Source organism: Furipterus horrens, unplaced genomic scaffold (assembly GCF_987537825.1).
Source record: "Furipterus horrens unplaced genomic scaffold, mFurHor1.1.pri manual_scaffold_6, whole genome shotgun sequence".
Lineage (NCBI taxonomy): Eukaryota > Metazoa > Chordata > Mammalia > Chiroptera > Furipteridae > Furipterus > Furipterus horrens.
The window spans coordinates 44,092,875-44,120,461 of record NW_028327176.1 but is presented as its reverse complement, the minus strand read 5'-3'; the positions used below and the strand labels follow the sequence as shown (position 1 = coordinate 44,120,461).

Here is a 27,587-nt window from a genome sequence, read left to right as displayed (position 1 = left end):
TAATGATCATTATTAGCATTTTATTCTCTCTAGTCTTCTGTTCTAAAATATATAAATATGTTAATGTAATATTGCTACAGTGTAATATGGTTTTAATGGCTTAAATATAATTTACATTTTGTTTGGAATATAGGTAGAGCTGAAAATCCTACTTGTTCTCTTGTTTTAAAATGTCAAACTGACATTTCATTTTTTAAAATACTGTATTAGTAGCTATAACATAGGTTTTAAAATTGCGTATGTGCTCTGTACATCATAAATTATGTTTATAAAATAAAATTAATTTGCTGAAATAAGGTAGAGAGCAATTTGCTGTAAAGTTTTAATGTTGGCATATAAAGTTTTAATGTCGGCATATCAATACTATGTATTATATGTATACACACAAAACATACATACACACACATATAGAACTCTTATTTAAATTATTATTTAGGTGAATTCAGAGATTCATTTTTGTGATGAAGTAGATAATATTGTAATCAATTTAACATTTTGTTAATTTTTAAAACAGAACTATTTTTAGTTTGACTTAGGCTAACGTTGAAATTCTACTAAATTTATCTTTTACTTAAATGTATTTAAAACACAACAAAATTTTATCATTATTGAATTGTGGTGTAGATTTTAAAGAGTATTGTTTTACATAAAAAAGAGCACTATTAGGGCATAATTTGTTAAAACTTGGATTTTCCTTAATTTTATCCTTAGTCTCAATATGTGATATACTATATTGCTTAATTTAAAATTTATTTTTCTATGTATAATTTTTTTGTATTTTACTTCTTTCCTCACTGTATTTATTTACTCATTATTAATTTTCAGGTCTGAGAAGGCTACTTGTGGAATTTGGAATTTTTTTTGGATTGAACATTTATTTATATGAAAATGTTATTTTTTGTTTAGGCCTGCGAAACTTTCCCAGGGATTCTCTGAGCCTTGTTGGTTGTCATCATAAAATTATGATCAGGGAGATAGTTTTGTGGTAAAAATTCTGTTCCTATGACAAAGCCTTTCAAAAGGCTGTCATTTGATGATGGAAATGAAGTCCACTTCCTCTCAATTAAGGAGGTGTTTTATTTTAATCTTCCTTAGGCACACTGCTAAGTCGAGTTTCCTTTTTAAGTCATGTTTAACTAACTGTAATACATGTTTTATTTACCAGCACGAGATTATCCGTGGACTCTCAAAAACAGACGTCCGGAAAAACTTAGAGACTCACTGAAGGAGTTGGAGGTATCTTTCCAAAAGTTTCAAAAATGGCAACAAACAAATCTGTTTTAAAAATCTTTCAACAGCTTTAATTTTCATAAAGGATCAACTCTCCTGGTGATGATAGCTTTGCTTTTGTCCAGTGAGCAGTTTCAAAACAGTTGCATCTTTGTGTGGCTTGCTGATCTTTTTTTTTTTTTTTTGCTTGCGAATCAGAGGCACTTTAACTGATAACGACCATGTGTATAGTCAACTGCACTCTCTCTTTTTCTGTTTCCTTCAGGAGCTGATGCAAAACAGTCAGTGTGTGCTGAGCAAATGGAAGAACAAATATGTCTGTCAGGTAAAATGGCTTGACATGCTTTTGCAGTGTTTAACCAATGGAGCTGAAAACTATGCGGTAATTGGTATTCTTGTGTTATGATAGGTAACGGACAAAAACTTTTTAGGAGTGGATATTTCATAGTTTGAATTCTAGTCATTCTAGAACTAACATTAGACAGATTGGCATCGGCCACCAGGCTACCTCATTAATCAGTATAGTTGTACTGACACACTATAAGCACTAATAAAAATGTTTTCAGATAGTATTTTTTGTTTGGGATTGTCTGAATCTTGCATTTTATATTTACTAGCATAGACTTAATCACATTTTTGAATGAAGACAAAACCATAGGACAAAGGTTTTTTTGGCATACCACTCAAACATTTGTGAATGCCATGTTTATGAAAATCAACAAACAGACTAGGGTTAGACCTAACATAATACACTGTAAGACATGTGCTCTTACACTTCGAAGCTTCTATGCTGTGCTGTTTAGTGTGGTAGCCACTAGTCACCTGTAGCTATTTCAACAGAAACTTAAATTGATTAAAATTAAATAAAATTAAAAATTCAGTTCCTCTGTTGTAGTACCCACATTTTAAGTGTTCAGCAGTCACATGTTAGTAATATGGACAGCCTAGATACAGAACATTTCCATCACAGAAATGTCTGTTGCACAGCACTATTAGGGCCTAAACAAGGAGTCATTTGTTGAATGAAACCATATTCAGGACATAATCATAATAATTAGATTATGTGCCCATTGATCACAAAATAATGGACAAATACCTCAGCTTTGTTGATAGACTTAAAAAATACTATTTGCCTAGAAAAATTTGCTTGTGACAAAAAGAATCATTAGTCATATTCTACTCATGCATGTAATTGAAGTTATATCAATCCTACTAATAATTATAACTTCTGTGGAATTGAATATCCTGTGTCAATTTAAATTCTTACTTGTTTACAATGTGACTTATTTTAAGTATCTTTTAGTGGACTTTTGTTTTTCCTTGTTTTTTGTTTAAACTCATCTACCTTTATTCATGAAAATAACTACTTAGTTACTTCCTCAACTGTTATAAATTATTACTTTCCAGAGTCTATTTACAAGGCTGAATTAATATTTTTAGAATCACAACACTTCTTAAATTCAACTTAGGATACTATTTTAAAATCCATAATTTGTTTTCATAAAAGTTTTAATCAGACTTTAAAACTTGAATACATATTTGCTCCAGAAAGTTTTAAATTTAGTACAACTCAAATTATACTTCTCAATACCATTACTCACCTTAAAAGAAGGTACAAAATTATTTGACTGGAGGGCATGCCTACCACCTATAGTATGAGGTGTGTCTCATGGCCTACACCCTTACCATTGCACAGGGTAAGTTGGAACATGTCAGGCATCTTAAAATATGCAGTGGAGCATCCCCAAAGCAATCCTTTTTACGTAGACTTTATTGCATTTTAATTTAATAAGCAAGTTTGTGTGTATGTATGAGTAGGGGAGCAATGGGAGGGATATCTCTCACTAGTAAAGTAAGTCAATTCAGAAAAGGAATTTACATGATAAAATATATACAGAATTACTTTTTTAATTTACAGTGACCTGACAATACTGTTTTCTTAGGCTCTTATACAAATGAGTCTGTTTAATTTCCAGTGGAACTTATATATTTTTAATGTTCTGTCATATTTTGTGTTTTATTTCTATGAGTGATAAGGTATTTCTAAAATAGATCTTTTACTACCAGCACATTTTTTTTATTTCACTATTTTATACAGTTGTTTTTCTGTTATAGTTGTCCCAGTTTTTCCCCAATTACTCTTCCCCGTCCCGCCCACTCCCCCTCCCACAGTCAGTCCCCACCCCTCTGTCCATGGGTCATTTATATTAGTTCCTTGACTAGATTACTCCCCCTCTCTTCCCCCTTCCCCTTCCCCTCCAGTCACTGTCAGTCTGTTCCTTGTGTACCTGCCTCTGGTTCTATTTTGCTTGTTTGTTTTGTTCCTTAGTTTCCTGTATTAGGTGAGATCATATGGTATTTGTCTTTCGCTGCCTGACTTATTTCACTAAGCATAATACTCTCTAGTTCCATCCACATTGTTGCAAAAGGTAGGAGTTAGTTCTTTCTTTCTGCTGTGTAACATTCCATTGTGTAAATGTACCACAGTTTTTTGATCCACTCATCTACTGATGGGCACTTAGGCTGTTTTCAGCACTTGGTTATTGTAAATAGCACTGCTGTGAACATAGGGGTGCATAGGTTCTTCTGAATTGGTGTTTCAGGATTCTTTGAGTATAATCCTAGCAATGGAATTGCTGGACCAAAAGGCAGTTCCATTTTTAGTTTTTTTGAGGAAATTCCATACTGTTTTCCATAGTGGCTGCACCAGTCTGCATTCCCACTAGCCTACCAGCACATTCTTGATGTGATATATTTTAACAAGGTAACTTTACCTCTACCCTGCCCACAGGTCCGGGTTAGTTCCCACATCTTTAGGGCCTTTGAGAGACCACTTAACATAATCCATCCACTTCCTCAGTTTCTAGACAGGACTGTTAGATAGGTCTTCTAAAAATACGTGTATATGTCTTTTCCTAAAGATCTCTAATGTCACAGTAAATTAAAAATTGGGTGCGCAAGCTAAATGTTTAGAAGGATCACCTTAATCCTTTCTTAGTTGCAAAATAAGTAAACCACTTCCACAAGCTCTCTTAGGGTCGGTCCCCTTTGTGCATCACCCAATGTGGTGGCTCTAAAGATAACATGTGCCTAACTTTCTATTAGTCTTTCCCCCATATATTTAGCCCTAAAATGGTACCACTTGACCATAATACAATGTTCTCTAACCTTTAGAAGCAGAGTGCAAGAAGTTTCTCAGTATTGGTGCTAACTTAGTTGAACTTCAGTCTTTGACTCTGGTAAATCTTTTATTCTCTGCCCCCTATCCCCCCAACCATGGCAAATTTAGGATTTATGGGGTTTGTATTGTCATCTTTTTAAGGGATCCTTATTTCTCCAGAAGGTCAATGGTTTAGAAATCAGGAAGGCAACTGAAACAACATAAAAGATTTCAGAATATGCAGTCTGAGCTTGGATTTCTCCCTTTGTTGAGGAATGAATTTTATAGGTTGTCATCATTACCAGAGCTTAGTTCATGTTGTTGATCTAATGACCTGTAAATTGTAATACTTTAAAAATAATTCTCTCCACATATGAATTCAGAACATTGAAGACTTACCTAAACATATGTTTTGAATGAAAATTGCCTTTTGAAGTTGGTTTTTTAGACTATGCCTATTCCTAGTTTAAAAGGGTGACGTGTAATTTAGAGTTAATTTTACTAGTCGTCAAATATATTCCCAGTGTTTTTTAGTCTCCTAAAATGATTTCATTATGAGAAAGTGTTCAATAATTTCCTACTTTGAATTTCTTAAACCATTTATCAACTATTCTTAGGGAATAATAGTTTCAGCATTAGGACACTATTAAATTTATACCACTTTAAGTCACACTAATATTAAAAGCAATATTATCATTAAGATAGATGTAACTTCATCTATATTGATTTTAGATTAAATTGTTTGAATTATATACATACATATAGATATAGATATAGGTGTGTGTGTGTGTGAAAATTCATTCGAATTCCTTATAAAATAATAATGGACAAATATGGTTTTAAAGTTATAACTATTAGTAATTGCATGTTATTTATATAAAACTTATCACACAGACTTCATTGACTGCTGTCATTGTGAGAAGTACTAAGCAAGTATAAGGTGTGAGTCGAGTCCCCAGCATATCTAGTCAAGGAAAACAAGCACATGGAATCACTAAGACGTTAATGAGTGCTAAGTTGTGTGACGCTGCCTAAAAAGAGAGTAAGAGTGTAGTATAGAGATTAGGTTGGCAGGTGGATGTGGGGTAAAGCAGGAAAACCAAAGACAGTTTGTGTAAAGAACAAATGATATGGAATAAATATTTTCTGGAAACACCAAACTAGAGGGTTTCTGGACCTGAAGATAAGTACAATACAGAGTAGAAATGAGGTGGTTAGACTGAAAATAAAGGGATTGAGAGTCTGTATCTGGAATGGTGAGATCTTTACCAACTCCTTCTTCACTCCAGCAGCTAGGCTTATGTTTCTGTGTAACTTGTTTAGAGGACCTGTCTCTGAAAAAATAGATTATTTCCTCCAGAGCAATGCCTATACATTTTGATATATTTGCTAGTGCCCTTTGAGAAGGAAGATGTGCCGATCAATCTCCTTACAGTGAAGCCCAAGGTAACAGGCCAGCTGATATACACCAAGCTCCCAGTCAGTTTTTCAGAGACTGATTTAATTTTTTTTGAAAGTTATTTCTAAATATAACCAGAGTACCAGAGATTGTGATACTTTTGAGGAAAATCTCCATCTGTAAATCTGAGATCTGTGAGTTGAGGCTAAAACAAACAGAGAGAAAAAGGATCGGGGACAATGAAATAAACAATATAAATTCAGAAAATTAAAATTGATCCCTACGGAGAAATAAGAGTAGCTGTTGCATCCTTGAAACAAGAAGGAATACTTTTTTTTTTAAGTAGTCAGGGAAAAGGAAAAGAGCTCTTGGGAATTGTGAATATAACAGCATAAACAGAAAAATTAATAGAAGAATTGAAAGATAAAGTTGAAATATCCCTTTAAGGCAGAACAGAACACAGAAAGACGTAGTAGTGAACTTAGGCAGTAGAAGATAAGAAAATTAGAATTTCAAGGCAGAAGGTCTAATATCTTACTAATAATAGAAAACAGAAGGGAAGGAAAAAATTTTTCCCAGAACTAGAGTATGCTTATTTCCAATTTGAAAGGATCAATGATTGAAAAAAGACAAATATTAATGCATATTTTGTGAGTTTTAGAAAACCAATAATAAAGAGAACATCTAAAAGCTTTTTGGAGTAAAAAAGAACAACAAGCTGCATGCAAGAGAGTGGGAGTCAGACGTACAACACACTTCTCAGTGGCAAGGAGTTAGCAGACTGTGGAATGATGCCTTCAAAATTCTAAAGGGAAGTGATATTTAGCCTAGAATTCTTTATTCAGATTTCTAATCTGTCATTCAAACAAGGACATTTTCAGACTTGTTTGCACTCAAAAAAATTTACCTGCCATGTACTTTTCTCAGAAGGTTATTGGAAGATGTACTGCCCTAAAGCAACAGAGATTCTTAGGATCCAGGAAACACAGAGGATCTTACATAGTGAAGAAGTGAAGAGAAACCTTAGAATAATAACTGCCTTAGGTCTAGAGTGCAGCTAATCCAAATTGAAGCAGGGTACAGAAGGTTCTACTAGGGAGGTTGGAGGGAGGGAAGAAAAGGAACTGGTGGATCATATATCTGATCTGTTATAGGAGAATTAATGATAATTACTATTATTTATTATTAATCACTATTATTAGTAATTATTATAAATGAGATAATAAAATACTTAAGAGAATTAAATCTTGATTCACGGAAGTAGGAAATCAATAATAACTAAATCAAGGGATAGCTTATATGGGAGACATTGCTAGTTGCCTGCCCAATATCCATTTTTCCTTAGGAACAGACCATGATGTTCAGAGTGACAATATGACCAATTTAAAGTACTCAGCTTCCTAATTCCTCTTGAAGCTGGAGGTGGCCATATGAAGCAATTCTCGCCAAAGTAAGCAGAGGTTGCTGGTAGGACTTACAAGAAAGCTTATTAAAGGGGCATACTCACCTGAGATGTGCCTTTTCAGCTTCTGCTCTGTGCCTTCTTCAAGTCTGGATCTGAGATAGGCCTGAGATATGCATGAACCCATGTTTGATTCAAGGCCTATATAGATTTAATGCCTACAATATGCCAAATAGTCTTAGTGTTGGGGATACCAGTGAGTAGAACAGACAGTAATGACCAATATCCTTGTTTTAAGAGGGAAGACAAGAAGAAGATTGGTAAGTAAAATTTAAGAGTATGTAAGAAAGTGAAAGCTGTTGGAGAAAAAGAAAGCATGAAAGATAGGAAGTATTTGGGGGATGGTGGGCAGGATGGGCCTGATAATTTGGTGACCAGGAAAGGCCTCACTGAAATATTGTGTGATTAAGATGTGAAGGAGCAAGCCATGGAAGATATCTGCAGAAGAGGGTTCTAGGTGGAGGAAACATCAGGTACAAAGGCCCACAGATGGGAGTATACATCTGAAGAACAGCAGAGTCAATATGACTTGAGTAGAATGAGCAAGAAGAGTGGTAGGGATTGAGACCAAAGGGAATGAGATACTAGTTATATAAGGCCTTCTAGGCCTTTGAAAGGACTTGCCTTTAACTCTGTGATGGGAAACCCTTGAAAAATTTTGAGCAGAGGATGAACTTGATCTGATGTACTCTTTAATTGGATAAATCTGGCTATTGTGGTGGGAATAGATTTAGGGAACAAAGATCAAATTAGGGTGGTCTGTTAAAAGGTGGTTACCATAGTTCAGGGGAGTCATAAAGGTGGCTTTGACTTATGGGAGTGATTAAGTGTTGTGAAGTAGTCAAATTCTGAGTATATTTTAAGTTTTGAGCCATAGAATTTTGCTGATGGATCAAATGTAGGGTGTAGAAGAAATTTCTGAGCAACTAGACTTACCTTCAACTGAAAAAGGGAAGACTGAGAAAAGACATTTTTGAGGCGACATTAGGACATCAGTGTTTGAAATGCCCATTAGATTTTTAAATAAACAGTTAATTATAGGAATTTATAGTTCAGAGAATGGGCTGGGCTAGAGAGGTAAATGTGGGAGAAAACCACACAAGTGGTATTAAAACCAAGAGATTGCTGGAGATCACCTAGGGAGTATAGATAGAGATCTAAAGGAGGCTGAAGGGCTGATCCCCTTAGAGAGATGGAGAAAGGGGATTAAGAAGGGGTAGCCAGAGGCAGAGCACCCTGAAGGCAATGTGGTGTCCAGGAAATGACGTTTCAAGAAGAAAGTCAGGTATAACTGGTACATAAGATACCAGTAACAAGGTGCCTGAGAGTGACCATTGGGTGGAGTGTCACGGAGACCATGGGTGACCTGGATAAGAGCAGTAGATGGTGTGGGCAGAAGCCTGATTAGAATGCATTTAAGAAACAATGGGAGGAGAGAAACAAGAGGGTTATAACATAAGAAGGGTTATGTTATAAAGGAAACTGGAGAAATAGGGAAGGAAAGGTAGGACCCAAAGAAGTTTTTATTTCTTTTTTAGATGGGAGAAATAATATTTATTTCTGTTGGTATGCTAATAGGAGTGATCCAGTAGGGGAAAAATTGTTGCAGGAAAGGGGATAATTAATTGTTGGAGTAATGTTGACAAAAAGCCACCTAATAAAGGGGGAGGGGATGGAAAGCAGTTCCCTGGTACCTGATGATATCATGGAGATGCCTTATCAGCCATGCACTTCCAAACTCCCAATTTCTTGTGTTCTTGGGAAAAACAAACTCCCATTCTGTTAAGTAATGATTTTTTTAGGTTTCTGTTGCACGCATCTGAATGCAGTTCTAAGTGACACACATATTCAGAAATGTGGTGTAGAATCAGTAGGAACTACTAAGACTTGAAAATGGTTATGTTTGTAAGTGAGAGGAGAGGTTGTTGTGGGATAAGGCACTACACAGTAATTTCAAGTATTCTCTTACATTTTAACAATTTATATGTATTTCTTTAATGGAAATATTTTTAAACATTCCCAGAGTGCTCTTGAGAAACAGACATCAAGACGATACTAGGAATGCAAGGGACCTATGGGAGAGCGTGAAAGATAGAGTGGAGGAGGGAATAGGAAGGAGTAGGTGGGGAGAGCTGTTTGACTGAGATGCTGGTCTGAATCCTGGGAAAGGAGAAGAAAGAAAGGATGGGGTATAAAGAGTCTCAAGCTGCAGTCTGGTGCTAAGAAAGTTTCAGCAGGCCAAATGGGGAGTCCCTGAGCTAAATTTGTCCATTAGAGGAGTCTCCTGTTGGACTAATGCCCCACCATGTTTAGTCATTGGCTAGTAGCCACCTGGGGAAAGTGTGTCCTTTGTTAGTTGGCTATGTTCCCAGCTTCCATTCCTCCTGAAAGAGCTCTGAGTGGTATGTGCCCATGGCCATCACACCCACAGACATTTATATTAAAAATAAGAATGTGCGTCTGTATGTACACACATAACACTGTACCTGAGTGATCTTCATGTTGAGCTAGGAGGTTTAATATCATGCCCTGATAATTACTCTTTCTTAGGCAAAAAAATTCATGCCTTTCTAGGAAAAATAGAATTTACATTGTATCTTTATGACCTATGATAATTCATTGATGCATTAATTATTTACTCTTAAAAATACAGCAAAAAATCAACCCAATTTTGGAATAAAGAACATTTAATCTTCTTTATAATAATGTGTTTTTGTATCATTAATCAATATTTCCCTCCTGCCCTTTTTATAAATGGCTCTTCTCTTTATTAATTGTTTTTATTTTCAAATATTTCTTGAAAGAAACTCATAATTCCCTGCCTCTGCCCTTGGCATTCATGCCTACTAATGTTTTGGAAACTTCAAGGAATTTTGTCCACCAAAAAGCCAGTATAGAACTATGAATTTTTTCCATATATTCCGTTATAGTTAATAGTAAGTATGTATAAAGCTAAATGAATTCAAATCTGGATAATTTAGTTCCTTCCATGTTGATTTTAATATATATTTTACAAAGTAGAAACAAACACATGCCAAAAACTTATATGTTTTTTAAAGGGAAAGTAAAATTACTTCCATAGCTAACTAATGAGACTTTTAATTATTATATTTGAATACTTAGAGAATTTTTAGACAAAAACTTAAAACATGACTTATTTCAAATTTAGAACTTTGAATTAAAGGCACAAGTTGGAATGAGCCAGTTAGAAATGTATGTATAAACTAAAAGTATCTAAGGTTGGGTGTGAGAACTCAAAGACTTTACATTCATATTTGAAAATATTATTTTATTTATTTATTTAATTTTTAATTTTTTTTAAAAAAAGACATTCAGCATCATGATCGAACTATTACATTTAGCAATCAACAGCATGGGTGCAAAAAAAGAAAAATGGAAAAAAGAAAAAAACTACATTAAAAACCCTTTGTTGGAATGCTTTACACTTTCCACAGAACAAAAACTAAAATAACCTGTTATACAATTAGTCACAAATACAGTCCTCGAGTTTTTTGCTCATCCACATGAGGATTGTCTAAAACATGTCTTCTTTGTAGCAGCTAGGCTCTGCCACCACTGTGCCTGGCTGAGTTCACAAATCTGTTGTAACCTGTAGCTTCCCTGTCACTTCTCTGGCTCTCCTCTCCTGCTAAGCTTTGTTTCCTGGTAGTAATTAAGACCTTCTGCCACTGCCATAGCTACTGCTGCTGCTGGAACCGCCATAGCCACCTTGGTTTCGTGGTTTGGCAAAGTATTGGCCTCCACCACCATAAGGGCCAGAGCTTCTGCCTCCAAAATTTCCTCCTTTCCTGGGACCAAAATTTGAAGATTGATTGTTGTAATTGCCAAAATCACTGTAGCTTCCGCAACCTCCAAAATTACTTCCACTACCACTGCCAAAGCCACCTCTGCCTCCTCCGTTGTTACAGCCTTCATAGCTGCCACTCCCACCATAGCCACTGCCCTGGTTTCCATAACCCTGTCCACCACTTCCATAGCCTCTGCTTCCTCCAGAGTTACCAGGGCCACCTCCTCCATAACCACCATCATTAGCAAATCCATTATAGCCATCCCCACTGCCACATATCCACCACCACCACGGCTACCACCAAAGCCACCTCGACCACTGAAGTTTCCTCCATGACCAAAGTTGTCATTCCCACCAAAACCACCTCCACGACCACCTCCGAAGCTTCCAGAATCACTTTGACCTCTTTGGCTGGATGAAGCACTAGCCATCTCTTGCTTAAATAGGGCTTTCCTCACTTCACAGTTGTGGCCATTTACAGTATGGTATTTTTGAATGACAGTCTTGTCTACAGAGTCATGGTCATCAAAGGTTACAAAAATGAAGCCTCTCTTTTTGCCACTGCCTCAATCAGTCATGATTTCAATTATTTCAATTTTCCCATATTGTTCAAAATAATCTCTTAGGTGATGTTCCTCGGTGTCTTCTTTAATACCACCAACAAAAATCTTTTTCACAGTTAAGTGTGCACCAGGTCTTTGAGAATCTTCTCTTGAGACAGCCCTCTTTGGTTCCACAACTCTTCCGTCCACCTTGTGTGGCCTAGCATTCATGGCTGCATCCACCTCCTCCACAGTGGTGTATGTGACAAACCCAAAGCCTCTGGAGCGCTTGGTATGTGGATCTCTCATCACCACACAGTCTGTGAGCGTTACCCATTGCTCAAAATGGCTCCTCAGACTCTCATCTGTTGTTTCAAAGCTCAAACCTCCAATAAAGAGCTTTCATAGCTGTTCCGGCTCTTTGGGAGACTCTGACTTAGACATGACGACTTCAGGGCAGGAGACTTCAACGATGCTTCTGAAAATATTATTTGATACATAGATATGCCAGTGTAGCTGATAGAAAAAACACATCAAGTGCTTTTGTCAACTTGTAATTTATATCCTAAAGTTAAAAAAATAAAAATATTAGGTTAGCAGATGTACTATTTAAGTGACTGTGAAATGAAAAGCAGTGATTGAACTCGAGGTCTGTCCAGAAAAAAGTCCATCCATTGTTAATATAATGGAATGGTTTGCATGACATCGATGTAGCCTGGCAGCCAAGGAGAATGGACTGGAATGCGCATGTGTGAACAATAACGATTTCACTGTACCAGTCAGTGGGGGCAGTAGGCACCATTGAGTGAGCATGTGTACTGTGTGGCTGTCACATTCAAAATAACTGAGCTAGTAGAGCATCAAATCTGCATCAAATTTTGCATTAAGCTTGAACCTTCCTCTGCAGAACCTATTCGGATGACTCAGAAGGCTGCAACTATGGGCAACTGGTGATTGGCAGCTTCATCATGACAACACGTCTGCTCATGCATTACATTTTGTACAGAGTTGTTTTTTGGCAAAACATCAAATCACCCAGGTGACTCAGTCCCCCTAAAGCCTCGATTTGGTGCCCTGAGACTTCTGGCTTTTCCCAAAACTAAAATCATCTTTGAAAGTGAAGAAATTTCAGATGGTCGGTGAAAAAACGGCAGGGCAGCTGATGGCGATTGAAAGAACTGTGTGAGGTCCCAAGGTGCCTACTTTGAAGGGGACTGAAGTGTCATTGTCCTATTTACAGTGTTTTTTGTATCTTGTATCTTCTTCAATAAACGTCTCTATGTTTCATATTACATGGTTGGATACCTTCTGGACAGACCTCGTATGTACATGTACCACACCTACTTTTTCCCTAATAAAATGGGATGATGCTATTCATGTAAGTCTGCAGTTTTAAAAATTTCTTCTCTACTTCATTAGTGTATCATGGACTTGGGCAGAAATTTTCTGATTAATTAAACTTATCTATCTTTTATGTTATCTTCATTTGTTTTCTTGTACTAACAACATTCACGGTAACTAAACTCATAAGGAACTGATTTATTAACCGTCATTGTAGTATATCAGTTCACAGTGTGAGATATATTTGGCATCACAGACCTTGCTCATTTGCTTGTGGCATTCTCACATGATGGATGAATTAATTAGTCAAGAGACTAAGTTAAAGATAAGAAAGCTGATTGGTGAGCCAAGAATTGGAAGGAAAGCAAGGAGGTGTTCTTACAGGATATTTCTATTAAGCTACCATAGCCATCTGACTTGCCCTGGGGCTCCTTCTGTCTTGACAACTGGCATTAGTCATCAGAGCCGTAGCCCTGAACGTGGTTAGAGACATGTGGAATAGGCTTCCTCCAGGCTTCTGATCTGAACTGTGCACTGCCCACCACTCCATTTAAGACATCTGACCAGGTCCTCATTCATTACCTTTTCTATATGTAAGAAAAGTGTTGATTAGAATTGGAGGAATCCTTAAATCTGACTGATGGAGATATGGAAAACACCTTTGCCTCCATAGCAACTTATTTATAAGCTCTGTCTTAGGTGAGCCTCTGTGGCAGTGGCTAACATATAGAGGTTGTGACAATCACAGTGTCTCCAGACATTGCCTGTTGTCCCCTGGCAGCCAAAATCTCCCTGAATTCCGAACCACTGGTTTAGATTGACTTAGAGTACAGAAGAGCTAAAGAGAGGAAAATCAGATTAGATACTATATGGAAGTCAACTGAGAATTGAGACTTAACAGATATTAATTTCCCAGCAGCAGGGGGAAAGAACATAGGATTTTTCCTGTTTTAGTCTACTTTCCCACTCATTATGAGACCTTTGGTTAGTTGATTTACCCCCTGATTGTGAATTAGTATGAGGATTAACCTTGTTACTACAGTTTTTATAATTTGTGTACTTATTATGTACCAGAATTATACTGACATTATACATTCATTATAAAGTGTATATAAAAGTCTTCTGTAAATTATAAAATTTTGTACAAAAGTAACATGTTGCCTGGTATGTCTTCTTGTTCACTTCTTTCTACTACTTTTATCCATTTGGATCTTTAAAACTACTGGCAAATATACGGTTTACCTTTGTGAATTTAACCATAATTATAAATTATAAATATTTTCTAGGGATGATCACTTTTATGTAATTATATAATAACATAAATAGTAAATACATATAATTACATAAATTATATGTATATTAAATACAGACTATATTATTATATATGCTGGATTTAAAATTACATTAGGGGTTAAAATGCAGCATTACTCATTTTACAATGAGAATAAGTGAGAAAATGAGATTTCTCAAATTGAAATAGACTTAGCAGGCAAATTGCCAGGTATTTATCTATTCCATATATTGAATAACATCACACAATTCTTTGGGAAGCCCCACTGTTAATGTTTCTCTGTCCAGAAAAAACCTGTTTATTTTTTTTTTCCCTTTCGTTTCCTGCCCTTAAGTCAGTTCCCTATAGTGAGTCAATTAAATTTTTTATCTTTGTCTTAGCTACATTCAGTTTCCTCTCTGTGCTCTGATGGATTAGTCAGGCATGGTTTCCCTCTATACTCAATGAATGCTTACTGAATGAAGGAATAAATTACAGAAAACATGTTATCTCTCTTTTGGCAGGTTATCTTCTGAAATGATCAGTGATTACTCTTTGTTCTAGATTTCCCCAATGTAAAATTGTTTGACTGTTGAGAGTTCTCAGTTTCTCCAGCATTTACCCCATGGTTTAGATTGGGGGGTAGGGTTGGGGGAAGTGTTGGTTACTATCAGGATGCAAATTCACTTGGCCTCCAGGAGAGTGTCTCTATAATACTTTAAATATTTGTCTCAGCCCTGTAATTCATTCCAATAGTCTTAATACTTTGTTGCCTCTCTGTATTGTAGCGTTCAGTACCTGCTGTCTCCCATATGTCTCCTCATGGTTTCACTGGATCAGTCTTGGCTGCCTGTCCATGACTTAACTCTCAAATCATGGACTGAACCTATCACCCATTGTTGATTTTTAGCACTGACCCTGCATACCTTTACTTTTAATTTCTGCCCAGATGTGTTAATAATCACATGGATTTGGCGTAGTTTTCTTAGCCTGTGAGACTATTGAATGCAATGGGATTGTTTGTGATCACTATTATAAAATAGCCCATTCACAAAGACTTAGTGTACCAGTTCTTTTTCAATACTTGAGACTGAGTGTGATGTATTTCTCTTTTTTTATGGGTCATAAACGACCCCTTCTAGGAAGCAGTCATCTATCCTAACCAAAACCTCCACTTTTCTCTGAGATTAGGTCTTCAGAATTCTGCATGTATTCTATCAGTGTGTCTGCTGTATTCATCATTGTATCCCATATATACTTGGCATATATAGGAGGCACTCACATATTTCTGACCTGCTGAATAAAACTCAGATTATTGTGGTTATTTAGTTTTGGTTAATGCTGTTGTCTGATATCATTTTTTCTTTCTTTTCCCAGTGCCATTTCACATCCAGTCGAGTACTTAATCTAAGCACTGTAGATTCCAGGGTTAAGAGAAGCCAATTTGAAGAGCCGTTTGAAGACCAAGGGAATCATTTCCCTGTTTCTTAAAGAAATGGTCCATTTCTGTATAAGCTTGTTGGAGAAAATGATAAAGGCAATAGAGAGAAACATGGGAGGGTGTCAGAGGAAAAGAAGTTTCAATTCCTACTTTGCATTAGTAGTCTTCTGCACAAAGACCCAACATAAAAATTGGAACAATGTTGGGAAATCCCATGAGCCTTCTCATTGATTCATCACATGGATGTCTTCTCAAGCTCAGATCTGCTCTGCCACACCTCCCTTTGCAATGGAATAGGACGATATCTTAATGCCCTTTTCCTTCTTGTCCTGCCAAATCTTACATAGGCCCATTCTATTTTGGCAGGCTTAAGAACTAACCCTTTTGGTAAACAGGCAGACGTACTTTCCTGTCTGAGCTGGAATATTCTTTTCCTGAGCTTCAGACTTTCCCCCTAATTCTAGTTACCTTCATAATCACATCCAGAAGTATCTTTGATCTTTGGCACCACTACTTGGAAATTTCATTGTTCCCAATGCATTAATTAGCTTATTAATTTATTTATACATTCTTATTACAAAATCTGGTGTCAGTCACCCTCTGACTGACAGCTGCCTATAATAGGCCACAAGACATCTGAAATGATAGCCATACCTTGATCCTAATGAATACCCAAAATAGGTGTCAATAAGATGACTAACCTGATTTTTTAACACCTCTAAAGATTGGAATTCCCCAGAGCTCAGACTTAGCACCTCTGTCTTTCCACTCTTTTTCTTCTTCCTTGAACAACAACTATTTATTTTCTCACAGTTCCAAGACCTGGGTTGGTTTCTGGTGAGGCCTCTTGTCCTCACTTGTAGACAGCTGTCTTCTTGCTGTGTGTCAAATGTCCTTTTCTCTGTGCGTATGCATGGAGAGAGCTCTCTGGTGTCTCTGTCTCTCTCTTCCTCTCAAATAAGAACAGCAGTCAGGTTGGATTAGAGCCTCACCCTTATGACCTCTCCACTCATTTTTTAAGGAGAGTTTATCCAGTTTTGTGACTTTAAATACTACCTATATATTGTTGATGGCTCCCAAATATACATCTCCAGCCCTCACTTGACCCTGAACTGCAAACTCATTTCTAATTATCTACTTGATATATCTACTTTTATGTCCATAGACACCTTATATTTAACATGTCCAAAAACAAACTCTTGATTTCCTCTAATCTAAATTTGTTCCTCCTCAGTCCCCTGTCTTAGAAAACCCAGTTGTTCAGCCTAAACACCTTTGAGTTTTTCTCTTGTATGCCACATCCAATTCTTTAGCAAGTCCTGGTTGATCTCCTTTAAAATATATCTCAAATCTTCCAACCTATCATTTTCTTAGCATTGCTGTTCAGGTTCAGATTATCCTTTTTTCTCAACCAGACCAGCTTCCTAATTGTCTCCTTGCTTCTACTCTTGCCCAATTTGCCTTTAAAACATAAATTAAATTATAATTCTCTTTTGCTTAAAACACAATAGCTTTTCCTCAAAAAGGTCCACTTTACCCTGGCCCCTGACTATCTCTGTGATTTGTTTCTCAATGAATATGTCACCCTCACTCCCCTCCAGCTACACTGCCCTTGCTTTCTTCAGTCATTCCAGGTACGTCCTGACCTCGGAGTGTTTGGATTTGCTATTTGCTGACTCAAGCTCCCTTTCTCCAAAACACCATGTGGCTAGTTCCTTTACTTCACTTGAGTCTCTACTCAAATGTCATCCCTTCAGAGAAGCCTTTTTATTTCTTTATCAGTCATCCTTCTTAAAACAGCATCTTCCTAAAATTCCCATCTTTACTGTGCTTTATTTTTCTCTAGTTCGTATTGCTATCTGGCATTATATTAAAACTATGTATGTATTTCCTGTGTTCACCCTCGAATGCAAGCCCCTGAGGGGAATAAGGGTAAAGGTATCATGTTTTTTTCACTGCTGTGTCTTCAGCACCTAGAATAGGGCCTGGCTCATACAAAGTACTAAATATGTACTTGTGGAATGAATGAACCCCCTTTGAGGAAGATTTTGAAGGAACTCCCAAGCTTATTGGGCAGGATTCACGATCTCTAAATCACTGCCGCTGTTTCCATGCATAGATCAGTTTTCTGTGGATGTATGCTCACTTTCTTACTGCACCTTGACACTTTCCCTTTGCAACCTTCCAGCTTAAGTTCCTTCTTATGCTCGTACATAGAAAAACTATTCTATCAGGCAAGGAGAATTCATGATAATGTAACCAAAAAAATGCAGGTTCAGCTGCCTGCTGCAACAAAAGCCAAACTTGTGAGGCTGGTGCTGGTGCAGAAGGAAAGAGGTTTTATTCAGGTGCCTCACCACCTGGGAGAATGGTGGACTCCCATCTCAAAGAACATCCCCCTTTCCTGCTCAAGCACACAGTTCTTATGGGGATAGGGAGGGGAGGAATTTTTTTTTTCTATCTAGTTATCTTGCTAGGCTTTGGAGCTCAGGGGTCCTGTCCGTTCATCACTCTAGCTTTTGGCGGCTCAGTGTAAGGACCTCCTCTTGCCATTGTCTTGGCCAATGGAGGAGAATCCCCATGCTCCCCATCTGTGGTGTCCGAATCAATGGGGATGAGGGGAGCCTGCAGGACCTGCGTCAGGAAGCTTGGAGATGCTGCAGCCCTCAGCCCACCTCTCAATACTGGACAAGCAGCTTGCCCATCCTGGGAGCCATTTGGAATCCACAGGGTGCTCCTGGGCTGCAGTGCTCCTCTGTTCTCTGCACAGCCTCTGTGTGGTCTGCCCCTCCACAGTGGCCAGCCAGGCCCACCCTATGACTGACAGCTGCCTACCATAGCAGTAATGGCAGTGATGATAACGGCAGTGAGAACAGAAAATAAGGAATAGGAATTTGAGACTTGGACAAATTAAGTCCCCAAAGCTCTGAAGGAATTTGTAAATATCTTGGAGATAATATCCTTGTGAAATCATAGCAAATGGGAAAGACAAAAGATTGTACTAGTTATAACTCACCTGCAACTAGTGGTTTATGTCTAATACTGAATCCTGTCTGGGCACAAGATTTTTAAAAAGACAAAAGAATGGGTTCAGAGATTGCAAACAATATAGTGAGAATACATTATATGAGTAGTGGCTGAATAATAAGAATAGTAATCACAAACATTTACTATGTGCCAGGCATTATTCCAAATACCATTTGTAAAAAATTATTTAATCCTCATCCTATGAAGTAGATAACTATCCTATCTCTTTTTACATGAAAAAATGAAGTTACAGAGAAGTTGAGTAACTCCCTCAAGGTCACAGAGGTAGTAAGAGGCAGAGCCAGTGTTAATTTCATTCTGATTTTAAGAGTCTGTGTTTTTAATCACTATATAATTTTAATATTTTAAAAAGTGCTATTGAAGAAAAACTGGGGCTACTGTAGATGTCCTAAGGAGGCAGTGTTAGTCTTCACCTTAAATGTCACGCCTCTTTCCTAATCCCCTCATTTTACACAGTATGTACTGCTATAATAATAGGACCAGTAACAGCACTTTATTATACTTAATTTACTTGTATTTCTACCGTTCTCTATTAACCTACATTTAATCTATTTTAAGGATCGTATCTGATTCAATTTTGAGCCAGTAGATTTAGTTTAGTGCACAACATATTGTATATTCAACATTCAGTTTTTGTTGAATGAAAGAAGTAAATGAATGATCTTTAAATTGATTAGGACTGTCCAATGGTGAAATACCTTTTCTATAAGGTAATGAGCTCCTGGTCACTGGCAGTATTTAAGCATGGGCTGGATGCTTGAAGGATAGTTGAAGGGTTGCTGCAGAAGGAACTTTCATGCCATGTAGAAATGGAAGATTAAACTAGGTTTCCTTCTGACTATAAATTACCTGATCCTATGATTAATTTAACTATTTCTCTAAACATTAATTTAGCACCTACTATGTGCCTAGCATTGTTCTAGGCACTGAAGATAAAAAGGTTGCCCTGGCTGGTGTTGGCTCAGTGGATTGAGCACTGGCCTGTGATCCAAAAGGTTGTTGGTTTGGTTCAATTCCCAGTCAGGGCACATGCCTGGGTTGCAGGCCAAGTCCCTAGTTTAGGGCACACAAGAGGCAAACTGATGGATGTCTCTCTCACACACTGATGTATCTCTCCCTCTCTTTCTCTCTCCGTTCCCCTCTTTCTAAAAGTAAATAAATAAAATCTTAAAAACAAAAACAAAAACAGGTAAAAGTAGCCTAGCCAGTATCCATAGGAGCTAGTAGTCTCTGGAAAATTAAGAAGTGCTTAAGAGTATAGGTATAAAGTTTTAGTAAATTAAAACCTCTCTTTTTATTTTTGAGATGTTTTGAATAAATGGGGAAGGAGGGAAAGAGCTGTTACAAGGGGGAAGAACTAGATATGAAAGATAACCCTGAAATTGGCTTCCCGAGTAGGGAGAATTTAGGGAGTGAAGCCCACATGCTATGTTCTTATGAGGGAATTCCTCCAAATGGAAATACCAGTGTTTCCCATCAAGGTATGTTACAGGGCTGGATGTAACTCAGTAGCAAAAGTAACTTGAAATTCTTGACACAAATATACTTTCTTCAAAACCAATAATGGTGATTAAGTCCTACCCCCTTCCGCCCCTCTAGCGGCATTAATATGAAATGGACAGTCCATTAACTCATGTTGTTCACAAGACTTAAAAGAAAGCTTTCTGGTGATTAGGACAAGGATTCTAATAGTTAAGTACAAAAGGACTTTTCAGTTTGTTTTCTGATCATGTGCCTGAAATCTCTTCGGTGGTGAGGAACAGTGGTCTTTCCTTATATTGCCCTGGTCCCTCATGCTGCTCATCTTTCACACATGTCCCAATATGCCTTAACACAGACTCATGCTTTCTAGCTGGGACATGATGCCTAGGTAGGTGGGGAATTCCCATTTTGTTTAAAATCATAGTTGTCTTTGGGTTTGGCTGGCATGTTCATGCTAAGTTTACTGACAATTGATTTTTTTCCTCTTATACCATATGCCATTCCATGATTCATCTGCTTTGAGTCTGTTGCTTTGAAGGTGAAACAATTTCTTCCAATGTTGATATTTCATAATCTCATAGATAACAAGCATACGCATATGCATAGTCCTTCAGAAGTTTTAAACATTTGCAGATGAATGAATTATGCTGTCACAAATGGAAAAGAGCAGTATAAAATCATAATGGTGATATTAAATCATCTTTTGTTGGGTGGTTGGGTGAGCAATGATATTGATAAAGCCTGAGTACTTTACTACCTACATTTCTTTATCTCTTCTTGAGAACTTGTTTCTCGTTTGTATTACTTATTTATGAATTTTGGAATTTAACATTTTACTTTAATTGTCTTGATTTTATATATTATAATATTTTAGATGGACAAACTCTATTTGTAAATTGGGGTTTAAATTCCAAATCATTAATATTCACTGTTATGTTGTCACGATGGCATTTTTTCTATCAAGGGTAGCAACGACTATTTAAACGGCAAGTAATTTTTAATTTTGATGTAAATAATACTCTTTCAAAATATTTTAGTAGAACACATTACCTTTCTGAATATAATGCAAAGCAGTTATTTCTGCATGAGTACTTTCTAAGTATTTAAAATATTAGTCTTTTAATAAACATGGACTAAATTCGATTTTTGCCTTTAGCTTTAATCAGTGCACCTATTGTGTTGCATCATTTAACCACCTGTATCTGTCAGAGACTGTTTTTGATGAAGAAAAACTCTTTATGATTTCATGGTATAGGTGCATGTGTAAATATAAGTTATACATTTGGAGGGAGATTTTTAAAAGATTCTAATCCTCAGTATATCTTCCTCCCCCTCACCCTTTTTACCTGGTTTTAGCTCCTCTTTGGTTCAGGTGTGCTGGTGTCCCTAAGCCTTTCTGGGCCGCAGCTGGAGAAAGTGGTGATTGACAGAAGCCTGGTGGGGAAGCTCATCTCAGACACCATCAGTGATGGTAATTACCCCCATGTGCAAATCAATTGCTTACAATTAACAGTGGGGCAGAAGAAATAGTGTGTCAACAGGTAGACTAATTATTACCACTGGGGACTTGAAAACACAAGTAATTGCTTGTAATAGAATAGTTACAACCCGTGGGACCAATACAAGTTTTGACGAATATTTAATATCAAAGTTTTTGTTGAGTGTTAGGCTCATATTCTGGATACTTTTCACCCTTTCCTTAAAAAATATGCATGTATTTTCAGAATGGGTTTCTCTGGTGTGTTCTTTCAAAATTAGTTTCCTGTTGTTGACATTTCAAATATTTTTCATTTTCAAACGATTTTTGAATAAATAACCCAAATGTGTCAACACAAATCTCGGTTAAAAAAAAAATTGTGTACTTTGCCTCTTAGGAAGATTCTTTGTTACTAAAGTCTATGAATATTAACTTTTGAGAGAGTCCAGACAATATTTATTATTATTATTTTTTTAAATTAGAGTCAACATACAATATTAGTTTCAGGTGTACAACATAGTCATTGAACAGTATTTCTAAATATCAAAAACCAATGCCAAATATACTAGATAAATCTGGATCCTATTAAGTGATACCATAATAGTATATAATTGCTACAAAGCACATAAGAAAAATATTTTAATTCAGATATTTAAAAGGTAGTATACCGACATTTATTGAGCCCTAAGAGGCTCTATGCTTTGCCAACCTACCCATTTTATTTAGTCCAAAAAATAACCTTTTATAAGGTATAGTTATTTTCACTTTATAAATAAAGAAATTGAAGTTGAGATACTAAGGAACATGCCCACAAATGAGATACTAAGGAACGGCTTGAAAATAACAGCTGAGAGTTGAACCCAGGTTCTAGCTGCAGAACCCATTTTCTTTGTACTGTACTATGCTGACTCCTAAAGTTTTAAGATTATGTTCTGTTATTCACAGTGAAAGTTCTAAGAAACAGAGTGCATTTTCATTAAAGATTGAAAATTGTCAGTGTCTTAAGTTGAATAATCAAAGGGAAGTGTGGTCTAATGGAAAAGACAGAGGTCAGGGCTACCTGTGAATAAATCAGACTCAATTTCATCATCTTAAAGAAAAGCAGTCTGCAGGATGGCTATAATTAGCATTATTATATTAATGATAATAAGTTGGGGGTAGGATTGTAAGTGCTCTATTTTCTCTTCCTTATAGGAATATGATGCTAAGGAAGCTTCCCTATGGAAGAGGTTTCATTTTCATGTCTCATAATCGACTCCTTTGTTGACACTGCAAATAAAATATGACTGTGATGATTTTATCATACTGATGCACCTCTATAAGAATTGAAAGGAGACTTCCAACACTATTTGTGTCTGAGATATCTTCTTTCACTTGTTTCTTTTGTTTGTACCCAAAATAATACACTCTCATGAGACTGTGATAAGAGTGATTTCTTGGCAGTTTTCCAGATTCTCCTCTAATTGGTGCAGATCTACTGTTGGTCACTGAACAATGAGGGGGGTAGAAGTAAAGAAAAATATATAAAACATCCAATAATTTTTTTGATGCTAGGAACAACATAAAACATTGCACAATTATTTTTATCAATAATATTATATAACATTTAATGGCCCTTTCTGTAACCCATAAAAATTATCTAACTACTTGTATGCTTTAGAAGTAAAGCTGTAGAAATATTTTTTATTATCTTCCTTATTAAATACTAATTTGTGTAATGCACATATTGGAAGTAATATGCTTCATTTCATTAGCTTGTATACTCTCAAAAAGAAGGTTCATTGATGAAAAATTTAAAAATAAAGAAGCAAGATTGGTGGGGAACCCTGATCTGTATTCCTTAATACAGTAGTCCCTCTCTATATTGCAGTTCACTTATTGCGGCCTCACTGTGTTGCGGAATTTTAAAAAATATTATACTTAATTATTGCGGATTTTTCGCTATGTCGTGGGATTTTGCGGTACATACTGTATATGTATGTTGTTAAAGTTACGTAGGTTTAAGAGTGTAGAATATGTTTAAGAATGTAAGTAGTGTTTATAAAAGTGTGGAAAAGGTTAATAAGGGACTGGGAATGGTTTATAAGTGTGTGGGAAGGGTTTTAAAGCCTTAAAATATATATAAATACTAAAATAAATGTAAGGTTCCTACTTCGTGGATTTTCACCTATCGCAGGGGAGTCTAGAGCATAATACCTGCGATAAGTGAGGGAATACTCTACATCCAGTTTATTCTCAGATGGTTTATTTCATATAAACATGGGATTAAAGACTAAGCATCAATAAAATTATATGTTTTTATCTTTACATTCAGGTATGAAATGGTCTTTATTTTATGCTTTTATAACTCTAGTTCCACCTATATCTTATTTGATGGTTTTCCCCAAACATCAGAGTATATTGAAATGGTCTCAGAAAATAAGGGAAAGTGTCAAATCCATGCATGATTAGATCGATGATTATCATTTATTTTTAATATCTTTAATATCCTTGTAAAATGTCATAATGATATTTCAATTAACATTTATCTTTTGAAAATAGGCTTTTGTAATATTTCAGTGGGAAAAATATATTAGTTCATTATTATTTTATCCTAACTCATTATTTGATGATATTATTAAATCTTTCTTTTTTTTAAGCTCTTCTCACAGACAGCTTCATCATCTTTTCATTTTTGGCACGAAACAAACTATGTTTTATTCAGTTTACCAAGAAGATGGGTTCTCCTGATATAAACAAAAGATTGGAAAAACTCTCATCTTTGGATTATAAGGTAGAGATTTCAATTTAAATAGTCATATTTTTAATAAGGTATACTGGAGTATCACACGAGTCGATGTTATGCTCATTATTCTTGAACATTTCTGGATTTCAGAGTCATTATAAGATTAAGCTTGATTCACTAGAAACAGTGGCCATCCTACGTTTTCTTTTCTACTCAAATTATAGGGCTGGTCTAACAATGGCATATTTGGAGCAATTTATATAGTTCTTATGGGAGTGAAAACAGATAATAACAGACAAGTTACATATTTAAAAATGGTTTTGTTGCTAATGGTAGTGTATACACTGTTCTTATTTTTCCGTAAGACTCCATATTGTCTTCTAGGCTAGGATAGTTGCTTTGGCTTCTAATTCACAAGAAAAGAAAGAAGGAAGAAGGCACTTTCAATGGTTAATAGAGAAGTGTAATAAACAAGGAGGGAGAAGATTCCCCCCTCCAACTATAACTGGAAAAAATGCAAAAAGAAATCTTCATGTGTTAGTATCTCTCCCTTCACTAACTCCAAGTAATTTGTTTCCTTGTATCAGGAACTTTACATCTGTTAAGGCAGGATTTTTATTTTAAATGATGTATTTAAGATTTGCCATATTACATTTTAACTGCTTGGAAGGCATACCGTCTGCTAGGATGAGTATCTAATACATTTTCCAGGCTGTTTCAGTTCAAGGCCTCTTTTTAGCGATGACTTGTGTTTGCAAGATTGATCCAGCCTCTGTGACGTGGATTTGAGACAGTTCACTGTTCACTGGGAACAGAGCTGATATACAGCTTCCTTAAAAAAGATGCGCATTTATGCCATACCTAGAGTACATAGCAGAGGCGAAGATTTTTAGAAGTCAGCTTTGTGGCTTGAAACTGTGTTGTTGAAAAAGTAGTGTTTAGCCGAACCTTTTTCCCTTTGAGATTAATTGTGATTGAGATGGTAGTGGTGTGAGAGAGGATCTAATTTTATTTAGCAGAAACATCTAATAAAAAATTTTAATGTAAGATAAAATATAAGTAAGTTTTTCATTGTGGTAATAAGCTACAATTTGGTTTTGTTTACCAGCTTTGTGGTGCTCCTATAACACTTTGTGCAATATTGATTTTCTTTAGCTGGAAGTCACTGGTGCTCATGTATTTATTTTGGTTAGTCAAAATAAATTGGTATTAACATGCTTAATGGTATGTTATTTTCCAGAATGGCTAATTGTAGATTTACTTAAAATGGTGATTATTTTCCAAAGTTATTCAAAATGCACCAATGTGCATTAACTCAAACTATTTTAGGTGTTTCTAATGCCGTCATATAAAATGTTTTTTGACTAGTTTCTCCATCTTAGGACTGATGGATAGTTTAATGAAGTCTTCTCAGCTGAAGAATAGTAGCTATCCATTAATGAGAGAGAGAAACTGTCAGGACATCATCTTTTCTTATGAAAAAAATGTGGAAAACACCTACTATGTGGGCTCTTACACCTTAAGTAAGGGAATTATTTGTTTATACTTTGTGCCTTTGGATTTGGGAAATTAGGATATCTGTGCTCTACATTTCTATAGTTAGAGAAGTAATCCTTTTGGGAGGCCCATGGATTTCATATTCTGTTTCAATATTTGAATATAAGTGTTTAATACTGAGTAAAAACTGCCATTTGTCAATTGGAGGGCTGTTTTAAGAAACTTCTTTTTCACTTGCTCTATATACCGTCATGATAGAACATGATGCCAATCAAACTTAGAGAAAACATGAAATTTCAGATAACATACATGATTTGTGTTCTGTGAGGACTGAAGGTGTCAGTCTCGTGTTTAACTCTTTATTTCCTCATGTAGAAATTTGTAAGTAATATGTTTACATGGCAAGTGGGACATCAAAATAATATGTATGTTTTAAAGGATTTAGTAATTCCATTGTGATATTTCTCTCAAACAAGAAAACTAATGGTATTTAGAGCTTAAATATAAAAATTTCCACTTCTAAGCATAAAGTACATGTATGTTGTCTGTCATTGCCCACTGGATTTGAAAACAAGGAAACAGTGTGGAGTATTATAATTCTGCTTTTCTTATATAGCTGTACCATAATTTAATTATTTTAGATGGAAATGTTTTTGGCAAAGAAAATTGTAGGGTAAATATCATGAAACTATTGACTTTTAACAAGTTTTCCTGTCTGCATTTAAAAAATCCAATTCAATTTATTTAACAGTGAAGGGACAGTGCCAGTAGTTAAATGTTTACCACGCGAGAACAACACTGGTAATTACTTTGATTTCAGTTCCTTTTGATGTGCATTCAGAGGATGAAGAGGTCAATAATATTATGGCCATGCAAATAGAAAAGGGTTTCTTTTGACCATATTTTTAAAAATAGCAGAGGATTATTAAAGCATTAACCTTGATTTTAATGGCCTTGGTTGAGTGGTAAGATCACAATTTGGATGAGCCTGATTATTTACTAAATACAATACATAAATGCAACGGGTTCTTAACACCCATTGCACTCTGGCATTATCGCATTACTGCCATCCTTTGTTGCCTTGCAGACAGGAATATGAAAGCAATCTGTCATGTAGTGAGACTAGCTCCAGAAGCATTTCTCTGATAAGAAGACCCCCTGCCCTTTGCTAGTGTCTGGTCCAGTAGGCTTAGCCATGCGCTTAATCCCCAGAAAGTGGTTCGATTATTGCTGACCAGCAATGGCAAGATAGTTTTTTTTTTCTTCCAAGCTATCAACCTTCCATTAATTCCTTAAGCAGAAATACGGTGCAATCTATATTTCCTTGGCATGTGTCACCCAGATGGTGCTGTGCTTATGTTTTCAAATAACCATGTTCCAAAATAACATAGTTTGAATAATAAATTTTTACAAATTCTTCCTAAGAAAGAGAAGCATAATTCTCAGAAGCTGAATGAACTTCTACACATGGTGCTGTGGCTTATCGCTTTTGCAGAATATATGTGTATATGTCTCATATATTCTTTGAAGTGATATTTGCCTCAAGTTGTTTTTCCTTTTATTGTTGTCAGTCATTGTTAACATGTTATGTCTTAAACAGTATTCAGACACTCTTGGTCAGCAGTACTGAACTTGTCATTTAATATAGTTGGTCTTAAATCTTATGTGTAGGTCGATGCTGTCAAGCAACCATGACTGTCCATTT

General features: G+C 36.0%; 1 protein-coding gene across 6 annotated transcripts in view; it reads left to right on the top strand.

The window, feature by feature from the left end:
• WDPCP (WD repeat containing planar cell polarity effector) overlaps positions 1 to 27,587 on the top strand; it is a 348,783-nt gene that overhangs the window by 101,108 nt on the left and 220,088 nt on the right. For all 6 annotated transcript variants that reach the window (XM_090281375.1, XM_090281376.1, XM_090281373.1 and 3 more), the window contains exons 5-8: positions 1,166 to 1,236; positions 1,496 to 1,555; positions 21,540 to 21,654; positions 24,300 to 24,433. In XM_090281375.1, the coding sequence (XP_090137501.1) occupies positions 1,166 to 1,236; positions 1,496 to 1,555; positions 21,540 to 21,654; positions 24,300 to 24,433 (380 nt within the window). The remainder of the gene's footprint in view (positions 1 to 1,165; positions 1,237 to 1,495; positions 1,556 to 21,539; positions 21,655 to 24,299; positions 24,434 to 27,587) is intronic.